At 42.7% G+C, this 14,517-nt stretch overlaps 1 protein-coding gene across 1 annotated transcript in view; it reads left to right on the top strand.

Annotated features, from left to right (window-relative positions):
* Window positions 1–14,517, top strand: part of MEI1 (meiotic double-stranded break formation protein 1) — an 85,065-nt gene that overhangs the window by 47,450 nt on the left and 23,098 nt on the right. Inside the window, exons 18-20 of the mRNA XM_036252179.1 lie at window positions 3,372–3,534; window positions 5,180–5,327; window positions 10,499–10,774. Of these exons, the coding sequence (XP_036108072.1) occupies window positions 3,372–3,534; window positions 5,180–5,327; window positions 10,499–10,774 (587 nt within the window). The remainder of the gene's footprint in view (window positions 1–3,371; window positions 3,535–5,179; window positions 5,328–10,498; window positions 10,775–14,517) is intronic.

The following is a 14,517-nucleotide window of genomic DNA, read 5'->3' as shown; positions in this document are numbered from 1 at the left end:
ACCCTACAGCTCATCAAACCCATTTTCTCCCTCGACCATGTGCTCCGCCACATCCCCCACAATAGACCTCTTGCTCTCTGCTTGTTACCTGCATAGACACCTGCTCAAAATATCTTTAACAGACTGGTTCGTTTCTTCATTCAAGAAATATTTCTTGAACATCTAATGTGTGTCGGACTCTACTCCAGACTCTGCTGATAGAGCTAGGATATAAAGTCCTGTTCTCATGGAGTGGGAGAGGCAGACAATAAACACATAAATACAGTGTCAGGGATAGATAGGTGCTATGAAAAAAATAAAACTGGGCAAGAGGACTTAGGGCTGATAGAGGAAGGTGATATATGTTAGACAGAGTGGTCAGGGAAGACCCCTGTGAGGAGGTGACATTTTATCAGTGGTCTGAGTGAGGTAAAGGAAACCCATGCAGAAGGCAGGGCTGACAGCTCAAAGTTTTCCCTTCATTGAATATTCAGTGAGCTTCTGCTACATGCCAGGGGAGGCCTAGATTCTGCTGGGGATACGATATGTTCTTTGCTCTAAGGAGTTCCTCTATCCTAGACCTCTCTCTTATGTATAACATAAAACAATTTAATCATTTTAGTCATTCAACAAATAATATATCTTTATTTTGGGTAAGACATAATGCCACTCATGTTTCCTCTATTTTTTTTTTTTTTAATCCTCACCCAAGGACATTTTTTCATTTTTTGTTCAGATAGAGTGGGAGGGAGAGAGAGAGAAACATCCATGTGAAAGGGACACATCGAGTGGTTGCCACCCTCATGACCCAACCAGGGCTGGGACAAACTGCAACCAAGGTACGTGCCCTTAGTGGGAACCGAATCCGGGTCCCTCTGGACCGCAAGTCGATGCTCTAACCAGCCCTGAGCCAAACCAGCCAGGGCTGTTTCCTCTTTTTAAAAAAATCCTTACCCGCCCTGGCCGGTTTGGCTCAGCGGTGAGAGCGTTGGCCTGCGGTCAGGAGAGACCCGGGTTCAGTTCCCGCTAAGGGCACGTACATCGGTTGCAGTTTGTCCCCAGCCCTGGTTGGTCGTGCGGGTGGCAGCTACTCGATGTGTCCCTTCACATCGATGTTTCTCTCTCTCTCTCTCTTCCTCTCTCTCCCTCCCACTCTATCTGTACAAAAAATGGAAAAATATCCTCGGGTGAGGATAAAAAATAATAATAAAATAAAATAAATAAAAAAATCCTTACCCGAGGATATTTTTCCATTTATTTCTAGACAGAATAGGAAGGAGAGAGGGCGAGAGAAATATCGATGTGAGAGAAACAGATCGACTGGTTGCCTCCCACATGACCCCTACCAGGGCCCTTGACCAGAATCGAACCCATGACTCTTTGGTCAGCGGGCTGACACTCTAACCACTGAGCCAAACTAACCAGGGCTCGTGTTTCCTCTTTTTACATTTATGGTGCCTGTCAACTCCCTCACTTTCTGAACCTCTTTCTCTTTTGTCCTTCTCAAACACCATGCTGAGAGAGAGAGAGAGAGAGAAACCCAGGTGAGCATTTTCATTCCTTCCATCCTGGCTTTGCTCCTAGTTCTCTCATTGCACTGCCGTTCCTCTCTGCTGGTCCAAGCTCTCTGCCTGTTCAGGTGTGGTCTGGCCTGCAGAGAGAATAGCACAAGGATTTCTGCCATGGAGCCACATCACTGGGGCTTCTTGTGCTCAACAATGCCAACCCCACTGCTGCTGGCAGCTCCCTCTCTCATCAGATACAAGAAGCTCCACATATCTGCCTCCTGGGCACTGAGATGTCAAATCTCAGATCACCAGGAAGAGCAGCCAACTTTATTACAGACGCACTGCTTCTTTAAAATATGAGAAGAGAGGGCAGGTGGGTGTGTGAGGCTCAAGAATATTAGTTTCGTTGTCATCATAATGCTCATAGTGCACTTTGGTGGAAAAAGGACTAAACTTAATATTAGGAAACTTGACCTGGCTCTGCTACCATATTGCAGTTGGGACAGTCTCCATTTTCATCTTCTACTTGGCCCTAGGTCTACTGCAGTTGCAGGATGGGCCCTTTTGTTTGACTTCCAACTTTCAGTCTTTGAAAGACTTCCATTTTCAGTCTTTCATCCTCCACCCTGTCTCTATCCATGCTGGAAGAATCTATCTGAAAACCAGGTCTTAACATCTTAACTCCTCTGGCTTTCAGCCATGGTTCCCAAACATTCGTCTATGGGGCACTGTCAGACAGTGATGGAGTTTTTTCTGGTCTGTGATGAAATGTGGAAAATTAAGATAATGTAGTAAATTTTTCACAATGTTGACTTTATTAAAATTTTAAGCTCTGATGTCCTTTTCTTTCATATTGTTTTGGTATTAAAATACCCTTTCTTTTATGAAACAGAGGTTTCATAAGAAATCTAGGAATCTAAAAAAAAAAGAAATCTAGGAATCTGCTCTCAGGATGAAATCTGAATTCTTTTAAATTAAAAAAAATTTTTTTTTCCTTGCGAATTCTCCCTTGAGTATACATTTCCATTAATTCTCAGATAGAGTTGGAATGGAGGTAGGGGGAGAGAGAGAGAGAGAAACATTGATGTGAGAGAGAACATAGATTAGCTACCTTCCACATGACCCTGACCAGGGCCAGGGATCGAACCTGCAACCCAGATACATGCCCTTGACTGGGAATCAAACCCGAGACCCTTCAGTCTGAGAGCCGAAACTCTGACCACTGAGCCAAACCTGCCAGGGCTAAAATCCGAATTCTTTACTCAGCCATCAAGGTCTTTCACAGTCTAGCTACAAATTACGTAACTAACACTCCTAACACTCCACATCTATTCACTGACAGTCCAATCACACTGAATTCCTTGCCACCCGATAAACATGACATGACATGTCTTCTTATGCCTCCAGGCCTCTGAACACCTTGTTTACTGTCCCTAGTTTATTTTCTTTTCCTTCTCTGCCTGTTATTTGCTCACCCTCCATAGTTCCCTCCTTTGAGCTTGTTTTCATTCCAGGAGGCATGAGGTACTCCCTCTTCTACTTGAACATGGCACTGATCATATGTCCTGCAGTTATTTGTTTCATTATCTGTTTTTCCCCACCAGCTGCCTGGAGGTAGGGCCTGTGTCTCACAGCCTGGCCTAGAGTAGCCTCTGGGTGAACATTTGCCAAATGAATGAATGAATGAATGAATGTATCCATGTCATCTTTAGTCTCTTCTGGTTGGCTGAAAGCTGCATAAAGGAAGAAGGGGTTCTGATTTGCTGTTATCCGATGTACCCTTGCTACCTTGTGCAGTACTCTTCATATAGTAGATACCCATGTGCTCATTGCCTGTTCTCCTGTGTTCTCTGTGTGGTTTTCTCCTGCTTATTTTCTCCCTAGAACTCTCTACAGTGTCCGAGGTCCTGCAGCATGGGCTACCCCAGATAAGCAGCAGGAGCCCTGAAAGCCTTGCCTTCCTGTCAGATTGCCAGGAGGGAACTGCTCGTCAGAGACAGTACTGCATCCTGCTCCTCTTCTACCTGGCCTACATCCATGAGGACAGGTCAGTGCTCAGAGCTGGTGGCTGGCGATGGGTTCTGAGACCCGCATCTGCAGCCCAATTCAATTTAATATTTACAGAGGCATCTTTTCTAAGCCTGGTGTTGGGCACTGGGGACACAGATAAGTGGAAAATGGGTTGTATTATTGAGTGGGAGGGAGAGAGAGAGAGAGAAACATCCATGTGAAAGGGACACATCGAGTGGCTGCCACCTACACGACCCAACCAGGGCCGGGGACAAACTGCAACCGAGGTACGCGCCCCTAGCGGGAACTGAACCCGGGTTTCTCTGGACCATAGGCCAACGCTCTAACCGCTGAGCCAAACTGGCCAGGGCTCTTCTTCTTTTTTTTTTTTTTTTTTTTATCCTCACCCAAGGACATTTTTGCATTTATCTTCAGAAAGAGCGGGAGGGAGAGAGGGAGGAAGAGAGAGAAACATTGATGTGAGAGAGACATATCGACTGGTTGCCACCCGCAGGACCTCAACCGGGGCTGGGGATGAACTGCAACCGAGGTATGCGTCCCTAGCAGGAACCGAACCCAGGACTCTCTGGTCTGCAGTCCTATACTCTAACTGCTGAGCCAAACTGGCCAGGTTGTATATCTTGTTTTGAAGAAATGTCTATTCAAGTCCTGTGCTCATTTTTTAATCAGATTGATATGTTTTATTGTTGAAATTTAGGAGTTTTATATATATTCTAGATATTAATTTGTTATTAGGTATATTATTTACAAATACTGTTTTACATTCTGTGGGTTGCCTTTTTATTCTGTTGATAGTGTCTTTTGATGCACAAAATTTAAAAACTTTTACAAAGTCCAATTTGTCTATTTTTTTGTTGTTATCTGTGCCTTTGGTGTCATATCCAGGAAATTGTTGCTAAATCTGATGTCATGAAACTTTTGCCATATGTTTTCCTTCAAGAGTTTTATAGTTTTAGGTCTTACATTTATGTCTGGATCCATTTGGGGTTAATTTTTTAATATTGTGTTAGGCAAGTATCCAACTTCATTATTTTGCATGTGATACCCAGTTTTCCCAGCACCATTTGTTGAAAATGTCTTCCCTGCTCTTTCTTTTCTGTTCTAGGAACAGTCTAGCATACCACATTGCATTTAATATTACCCATTTAAAAAAATTTTTTATACTTAATCTGATACACCTATCATACATACTCATGGTAGAAAATGTAAAAGGTATAAAAATATATATAGTGAAAAGTCAGTCTTCTTACCCTCATCTCTCTTGCATATACAAGCATAGATGTCTCCCTCCCCCAGAAATGAGCCCACTGAACATACAAATATTTAATGATAAATACGAGAGGTGTGGACTGGCTGCCAGAGCAGGGCCTCGTGACCCCCAGAAGTAGCATCCTTCTTTTTAACCATGTTGGTCTACCTGGCTGATGTTTCACCTTCTAGGTGTGAGTGAGGAGTCTCTGGGCCCTAACAGCCTTGCACAAAGCATAGAACCATGTGTTGTGCGTGTGATAATGCTTTATAAGCATATATGGCATTCTCTTTGTACAAGGTGTCACTGGGCTGTGGACATACTGGAGCAGAATGACAGTGGCTAAGTGGGGATGTGGCAAGGCAGGACAGCTATCTCTTCCTTTCTCACTCAGACTTTCTTTGGTTGACAGGTTTGTCTCAGAGGCAGACTTATTTGTGGCTGTGCAAAGCTTCCTACTGTCTCTGCAGGACCAGGGTGAGCACCCTCCACTTGTGGTTTTCAGAGCATCGATCTATCTGCTTGCTGTCTGCCAGGACAAAGACAATGCACTAGATGAGGTATGGGCCAAAACTCCTGTCATTCTTCCTCCTCCTGCACCTCTGTACATTGTGATTCCTTGAGAGACCGTGAGTTTATATGTATAGAGAAGCGGGAGTGGGAGAGAGAGAATTGGGGGAGGGGAGTAGAGAGGGTAGGGTTCAGACACATACAGAGCCTATGTATTTATCTAATTCTCTCAACAATCCTGGGAGTCAGAGATTATTATTTCCTTTTTACAGACAAGAAAATCAAGTCTTGGGTTAGTCATTTTCTCTAGGTCATGATGGGAGGGCTCCAACTCACACTTGACCAACTCCCAACGCTCTTTTCTTAGTACCAACTCTGGTTTGTGCTCGAGGAGAGAGGTGTGAGGTATTTCCTTCTGGTAACAGTTTATCAAACAAAGTGGGTTACTGGGGACCAGATTGTTAATCAGGCTGATCTCAAATAACTTTTGATGGTGTTTATGGATGTTCAAGTTTTTTCTTCTCTAGTTCCTTCATAAACTCTTGGGGAACAAGGACTATGTCTGATTCATCACTGAATCTCTCTCCTTTTTTAACTAAAGATTGCTTCTGTTCCTTAGATGTAGACTCTTCAGCCTCAACCTGAGGATGCTCTTCCTTCACTGACTATTAATCTTGTCTCTTTCTCTTTTTTTTATCCTTACCCGAGGACACTTTTGCATTTATCTTCAGACAGAGTGGGAGGGAGAGAGGGAGGAAGAGAGAGAGAGAGAGAAACTTCAATGTGAGAGAGACACATTGAGTGGCTTCCACCCATACGACCCCAACCGGGGCCAGGAACAAATTGCAACCGAGGTATATGCCTCTAATGGGAACCAAACCCGCAACTCTCCGGTCCACTGGCTGACGCTCTAACCGCTGAGCCAAACCAGCCAGGGCAGTTTGTTTCTTTTTGATTACTGTTGGGAAATGTGATATAAGTGAACTTGGTTTAATTTGAATGGAAGCAGAAAGGAAAGTGTAGAAGTGCAATGGATTTTTAAGTGAGATAGACATAGATATACAAATTCCCATTGTCTCTCTTTTTGTGTTATTAGCAGCCATTGGTGATCACTGCATTGATTCATTAATTCATTAGGGATTACAAAATAATAATATACTAATTTGTCATTCTCTTTGTTTATTAACTGGAATACTTGTATAAAAGAAACTTCCCTCATCAACTATTTGGTTACTATGAATGATAGATTGTATAGGAAGAATAGGTTGAATATTTGATCCTTTCTCTTAAACCTCACCTGAGATATTTTTCCACTGATTCTTTTAGATAGAGTGGAATGGAGTGGGGAGGGAGAGAGAGAAGCATCCATGTGACAGAGACACACAGATTGGTAGTCTCCCAAACAACCCCGAATGGAATTGGGGGTCAGACCTGGAACCCAGAAATCAAATCCACAACCTTTCGATCCACAGGCCAACACTCTAACCAACGAGCCAAACCAGCCAGGGCTAATTATCAGTTTTGTTTTGTTTTTTTATCCTCACCCGAGGGCATTTTTCCATTTTTTTTTCAGATAGAGTGGGAGGGAGAGAGAGAGAGAAACATCGATGTGTCTCTTCACATCGATGTTTCTCTTTCTCTCTCTTCTTCTCTCTCCCTCCCGCTCTATCTGAACAAAAAATGGAAAAATGTCCTCGGGTGAGGAAAAAAAAAAAAAAAAATGAATTGGTTGCCTAGCATTCTCCAAAGGTGACCAAGGATATTTTTTTAGTATTGTTATGAACTCGTGGATTTAAAAATATTTGATGTGTTTCAATTCTCTATAGTTACTAGCCTTTTGAGGCTCAATTTGTTCTATCTTTGGCCAGTCAGCGTCTGTTCATGGTAGTTCCTAAGCCCTTTTGACACAACCCTAGTAGTCTTTTTTTTTTTTTTTTTTTTATCCTCACCCGAGGACATTTTTCGGTATTTTATTCAGATAGAGTGGGAGGGAGAGAGAGAGAGACATAGACGTGAAAGGGACACACCGAGTGGCTGCCACCCACACGACCAACCAGGGCCGGGGACAAACTGCAACCGAGGTACGTGCCCTTAGCGGGAACCGAACCCGGGTCTCTCTGGACCGCAGGCCGATGCTCTAACCGCTGAGCCAAACCGGCCAGCGCAACCCTAGTAGTCTTTAACAGAGTTTGGGCTTTCTAGTATGACGAGATACTTCTGGGTGTGTGTGTGAGGACCCCCAGTAGGTGTAGTGTGGGTGTTTCTGGGGAATGGACTTTTCAGAGTTTCAAGCCCTACTTATTCCTGGAAGCTCTTTCTTTTTAGTAACTTCTCTCCAGTTTTATCAGCATTTCCTAAGCCCTTGAACACTACTCAAATAAATAAGCACATTTTTTATTTGTCTCTCAACATTTTAGCAACTCAGATAATGTAGATTAACCACTTGACATATGGCAGGTGCCATGTGAGGCCATGTCAGGGTTGAGGTGCATCAGACACATTCTCTCCCCTCCGGGACCACTGGTTTTCCAGGAAAGACAAAAATATTTCCTATACAGCAGGCAGAAGCAGCAGTGAGTGCTCTCCTGGAACCTGAAGGGACTGGCCAAGAGGTACGAAGACACATGGGAGATTGTTGCATCAGGAGAGACTTCCTGGAGGAGGTTAAGGTGAAGGGAGAATTTTCAGGCTGAGAATAGAGATTTAAGAAGTGGCCCAGTCTAGCCCTGGCCGGTTTGGCTCAGCGGTTAGAGCGTCAGCCTGCGGTCCGGAGATACCCTGGTTCGGTTCCTGCTAAGGGCACGTACTTCGGTTGCAGTTTGTCCCCGGCCCTGGTTGGTCGTGCGGTGGCAGCCACTCGATGTGTCCCTTCACGTCGATGTTTCTCTCTCTGTCTCTTCCTCTCTCTCCCTCCCACTCTATCTGTACAAAAAATGGAAAAATGTCCTCGGGTGAGGATTAAAAAAAAAAAAAAAAAAGAAGTGGCCCAGTCTAAATATTTAAGGAAGGGATCCTAGTTTAATGCGCCTTTGCTAAGACATGGAAGACAGTGGAGAGAAGCCAAAAAGGCAAACTTTTAATAACCTTTAATAACATGCTTGAAAATGAAGTTAAGAAAATAACTATATTTATAGCAGTATCAATAAATAATATACGTAGAAAAAATATTTAACTAAAAGTACAAGGACTTGTACATTGAAAATTACAAAACATCATTGAAATAAATTAAAGAAGACCTAAATAAATAGACATTCTTTTGTGTTCGTGAATCAGAAGACTTAATAGCCAGCTATAAGATAAGTTCTGGGGATGTAATATACAACACAATGACTATAGCTAACAATAATACTATTTTGTATATTTGAAAGCTGCTGCCCTGGCCAGTTTGGCAGAGTGGTTAGAGTGTTTGCCAGAGGATTGAGGGTCTTGGGTTCAATTCCTGGTCAAGGGCATGTACCTGGGTTGCAGATTTGATCCTGGCCCCTGGTTGGGTTGAGAGAGGCAACAAATCAATGTGCCTCTCTCATATAATGTTTCTCTTTTTCTCTCCCCCTCCCTCTCTCCCTTCCACTCTACCTGAAAAATAAATAAATAAATAAATGGAAAAAATCCTCGAGTGAGGATTAAATAAATAAATAAATTCATTTAAAAAAGAAAGTTGCTAAGAGATTAGATCTTTAAAGTTGTCATCACAAGGAAAAAACTTGTAACTATGTGAGGTAGTCGATATTAACTAAACTTTTTGTGTTAATCATTTCACAACATATACACTTATCACATCCTTATATTGTACATCATAAATTTATACCATGTTCTGTGTCAATTATATCACAATAAAACTGGAAAAGACAAAAGCCCTGGCCAGTTTGGCTTAGTGGTTAGAATGTCAGCCTGCAGACCAAAGAGTTGTAGGTTCGATTCCAGTCAAGGGCATGTACCTCGGTTGCCGTTTGGTCCCTGGCCCTGGTCCGGGTCTTGTGGGAGGCAGCCAATTGATGTCTCTCTTACATCGATGTTTCTTTCTCTCTCCTTCCCATGCTATCTGAAGATAAATGAAAAAAAAATATCTTCAGGTGAGGATTTAAAAAAAAAGAAAAGACAGTAGTGTTCAGATGGCAGTACTCTGCAAATTGATCCATAGAGTCAACACAATCCTGATCAAAATTTTAGTTGCCTTTTTTTTTCTTTCAGAAATGGACAAGTTGATCCTAAAATTTATATAGAAATGCAAGAGATCCAAAATACCCAAAATAATTTTGAGAAAGAAGATCAAAGTTAGAAGACTCACACTTAAAATGGAAAATTTTTAGTGATTGATATTTGAAAGAGAGGGAGGAAGGGAGAGAGGGAGAGAGAGAAGTGTCAATTTGTTATTCCACTTGTTTATGCATTTACCAGTTGATTCTTGTATGTGCCCTGATTGGGGATTGAACCCTCAACCTTGGCATATCAGGACAATGCTCCAACCAACTGAACCACCTGGCCAGGGCAGGTCTTGCACTTTTTTATTTCAATGCTACAGTAATCAAGACAGTGTGGTTTTGGAATAAGAATAGACATCTAAATCAATGGAATAGAATTGAGAGTCCAAAACTAAACCCATAGCCCTGGCCAGTTTGGTTCAGCGGTTAGAGCATTGGCCTCTGGATCAATGAGTCAAGGGTTCAATTCTGGATGACAATCAAGCCATACCAGCCGGGCATGTCCTGTTTTATAGGGTATTTAGTGGTATCCCTGCTCTCTACCGCTAGATGTCAGTAGCACTCCCTTAATCAAGACCATCCAAAATGTCTAACCAGCCCAGCTGGTGTGGCTCAGTGGTTGAGAGTGGACCCATGCACCAAAATGTCACTGGTTTGATTCCTGGTCAGGGCACATGCCCAGGGTTGTGGGCTCGATCCCTAGTGTGTGGCATGCAGGAGGCAGCTGATCATTGTTTCTATCCCTGTCTCCTTCTTTCCTCTCCCTCTAAAAACCAATAAAAACATTAAAAAAACGGTCTAACCCTGGGAACAAAATCACCCCCAGTTGAGAACTACTGTCCTAAGGTAAGCACAGTGGGGTTTTCTTCTTCCAGGAGGGCTCTAGGGTGAGCCAGTGCAGGTGTCCTTGAGTACTGAGATGCCAGTACATTTTTTCCAGTCATGTCTTGGTTATGTTTGGTGGGGTCTCTTGGGTCTTCTGCAAGGTATATTTAACCTCTTTCTTTATTTGCCTCCAGGCTATGGTTGGTGTCATCAGAAACTTTCTAGAGGGCATCTCCGACCTGCACCTCATCTACACCCATCACCCCCTCCTGCTCAGGTTCTTCCTCTTGTATCCAGAGCTGATGAGTAGGTTTGGGCATCGTGTCCTGGAACTTTGGTTTTCCTGGGAAGACAGCAGCTATGAGGAGCTGGATGATGTCCCCTCTGCTGGACATCCCACCCTTCCTGCCAGCTTAGGAGACTTGTTCCACATACTCAGAAGCAGCCCCAGCATCCTGCTTATTTTGCTGGTAGGTGACCACTTGCTCATTTCTGCATTTAGAAATAATGGGCTCTCTCTCTCAGGAGCTGGTTTACTGAGGTCAGGAGGCAACAACAGCTGCTTCTGCTCACCTCTGGACTTAATGCTGTTCCCATTTGAGTAGGAAGTCCTTCTGGCTGGCAGGTGCCTAGTTTCTGTAAGTCTGTACCTTGTCCTAAGTCTGATGGAAGTCTGTTCACTGAGAGATATGTGACCTTGTCTTTTCCAGGGGATAGAATTATGAGATGCTGATATCAGCCACCATTCCCTCTCACCTCCCTGTCTTTAAAACAGATTTTGTGCCCTGGCTGGTTTGGCTCAGCCTACAGACCAATGAGTAGCGGGTTCAATTCCGGTCAAGGGCACATACCTCAGTTGCGATCTGTCCCCTGGCCGTGGTTGGGGTCGTGCGAGAGGCCACCACTCGATGTGTCCCTTTCACATCAATGTTTCTCTCTCTCTCTCTCTCTCCCTCTCTCTCTCTCCCTCCCACTCTATCTGAACAAAAATGGAAAAATGTCCTTGGGTGAGTATTAGAAAATAAATAAATAAAGCAGATTCCGCTAAGAAGGGTTTAATGTCAAAGGACATTCCTGGGACATGTAGATGGAGATGTCTGATTGCGGACACATTGACTTTAACTTTGCCTTTTTTTCTTTCATTCAAGAAAGCACATTGAAAACCAATGAAAGAGAATGATATAATTATAGAGGTAACTGTTGTAACTTATATATTTAAAAATTATTTTTATATTTGATACTTTGTATTTAATGAGCAATTACTAGTGACTGGCAGGTCCTAAACTGATTGCAGCACACCACTGCCTTCAATGTTAGTACACATGCTTGGCCCTTCCTTAGTCCAGAAAGAATGACACAGCCCATCAGAGACAATGAGATTCCTTTGATGTTCTTACTGGAGTGATGTGGTAAAAATAACACTTGCATGTTATCTATCCCACATTCTTAGGTACCTGTCTCTGCCCACATTCACACATGCACACACTCCCCACTCAGTCTTCATCTCCCATCTCTTAGAACTGTCATCTTGTGCAGTCACACATGTGTTGGCTTGATAAGGACCACATTCATGCTTTAGCTTCGTGGAGGAAGGAAAATGGAGAAGGAATGGGTTAAAAATAAAGCATTAGTCCAGCTGGTGTGACAGATGGTTGAGCATTGTCCCATGGACCAAGAGGTCGCCAGTTTGATTCCTGGTCAGGGCACATGCCCAGGTTGTGGGCTTGATCCCCAGTGGGAGATGTGAGGATGCTTCTCATCTATGTATCTGTCTTTCTCTCCCTCTCCCTTCCTCTCTCTGTAAAATAAAAAAAAAAGACTTATTTTATTTATTTATTTAAACTTATCTTTATTGTTGAATGAATTACAGATGTCCCTCCTTTTCCCCCTGTTGACCTCCTCCCCAGTCCTGCACTGCCTGCCTTCCCTACACTATTATCTTTGTACATTGGTTATGCATATATACATATAAGTTCTTTAGTTTATCTCTTCCTCCCTCTCTTCCCCCTTCCTTTTGAGGTTTGTCCATCTAACAACCAATTAGTACTTCTTTTTTTGTTTTATCCTCACCTGAGGACATTTTTTTGCATTTATCTTCAGATAGAGCAGGAGGGAGAGAGGGAGGAAGAGAGAAACATTGATGTAAGAGAGACACATCGAGTGGTCACCACCCACACAATCCCAACCAGGGCCGGGGACAAACTGCAACCATGGTACGTACCCTTAGCAGGAACCAAACCTGGGACTCTTTGGTCCACGGGCCAACGCTCTAACTGCTGAGCCAAACCGGCCAGGGCCAATTTGTACTTCTTAATCCCTTTGCCTTTTTTACCCATTCCCCCAACCCCCTCCCATCGAGCAACCAACAAAAAATTCTCTGTATCTATGAATCTGTTTCTGTTCTACTTGTTCATTTTGTTTGTAGATTCAATTGCTGGTGTGTATTTATTGCTATTTTATTGTTCCTATATATATATATGTTTTGGTACGTGCCCCTAGCGGGAACCAAACCCAGGACTCTCTGGTCCGCAGGCTGATGCTCCAGCTGCTGAGCCAAACCGGCCAGGGCTGTTCATATTTTTTTATCTTCTTTTTCTTCAAGAATACCCTTCAACATTTCATATAACACTGGTTTGGTGGTAATGAACTCCTTTAACTTTTTCCTGTCTGGGAAACTCTTTATATGTCCATCAATTCTAAATGATAGCTTTGCAGAATAGAATAATCTTGATTGTAGGTTCTTGCTTTACATCACTTTGAGTATTTCTTGCTACTCCCTCTGGCCTGCAAAATTTCTTTTGAGAAATCAGCCGAAAGTCTTATGGGAACTCCCTTGTAGGTAACTAACTGCTTTTCTCTTGCTGCTTTTAAGATTCTCTCTTTATCTATAACCTTTTGCGTTTTGATGATCTTGTGTCTTAGCATGGGCCTCTTTGAGTTCATCTTGTTTGGGACTCTCTGTGCTTCCAGGACTTGTATGTCTGTTTCCTTTGGCAAGTTAGGGAAGTTTTCTGTCATTATTTTTTCAAATAGGTTTTCAATTTCTTGCTCTCTTTTTTCTCCTTCTGGCACCCCCATGATGTGAATGTTGGTATGCTTGAAGTTGTCCCACAGGCTCCTTACACTATCCTCATTTTTTTGGGCCTCTTTGAGTTCATCTTGTTTGGGACTCTCTGTGCTTCCAGGACTTGTATGTCTGTTTCCTTTGGCAAGTTAGGGAAGTTTTCTGTCATTATTTTTTCAAATAGGTTTTCAATTTCTTGCTCTCTTTTTTCTCCTTCTGGCACCCCCATGATGTGAATGTTGGTATGCTTGAAGTTGTCCCACAGGCTCCTTACACTATCCTCATTTTTTTGGGCCTCTTTGAGTTCATCTTGTTTGGGACTCTCTGTGCTTCCAGGACTTGTATGTCTGTTTCCTTTGGCAAGTTAGGGAAGTTTTCTGTCATTATTTTTTCAAATAGGTTTTCAATTTCTTGCTCTCTTTTTTCTCCTTCTGGCACCCCCATGATGTGAATGTTGGTATGCTTGAAGTTGTCCCACAGGCTCCTTACACTATCCTCATTTTTTTGGATTCTTTTTACTTTTTGCTGTTCTGATCGGATGTTTTTGCTTTCTTATATTCCAAATCGATGATTTGCTTCTAAGTTTCACCTACTCTACTATTGATTCCCTGTAAATTATTCTTTTTTTTTTTTCCATTTTTGTATTTATTTTATTTTGTTATTTTTAATTTTGTTACAGATGTTTCTCTTTCCCCCCCATTGACACCTTCCTCCCAATTCTGCCTTCCACCCCCAGCATTGTTCTCTATGTCCATGGTTACACATACATGCATATAAGTTCTGTGGTTTATCTCTTCCCTCCCTGCCATTCCCCTCTTCTGAGGTTTGTCATTCTGTAACCTACTTCTATGTCTCTGGGTCTGTTTTGTTCATCAGCTTGTTTTGTTCATTAAATTCCACAAATAAGTGAGATCATGTGATATTTTTCTGTCTCTGATTGGCTTGTTTCGCTGAGGATAATACTGTCCACGTCTCTCCCTGTCATCTCAAAGGGTAAGAGATCTTTCTTTCTTACAGCTGCATAGTACTCCATTGTGTATATGTACCACAGCTTTTTCTTTTTTTTCTTCAGTGATTTTAGAGAGAGAGGAAGGGAGAAGTAGGGAGAGATAGAAACATCAATGAGAGAGAACATCGATTGGCCACCTC

Source organism: Molossus molossus, unplaced genomic scaffold, assembly GCF_014108415.1.
Source record: "Molossus molossus isolate mMolMol1 unplaced genomic scaffold, mMolMol1.p scaffold_m16_p_10, whole genome shotgun sequence".
NCBI lineage: Eukaryota > Metazoa > Chordata > Mammalia > Chiroptera > Molossidae > Molossus > Molossus molossus.
Note: the sequence above shows the minus strand (reverse complement) of the source record. Positions and strands in the feature narration are given on the sequence as shown.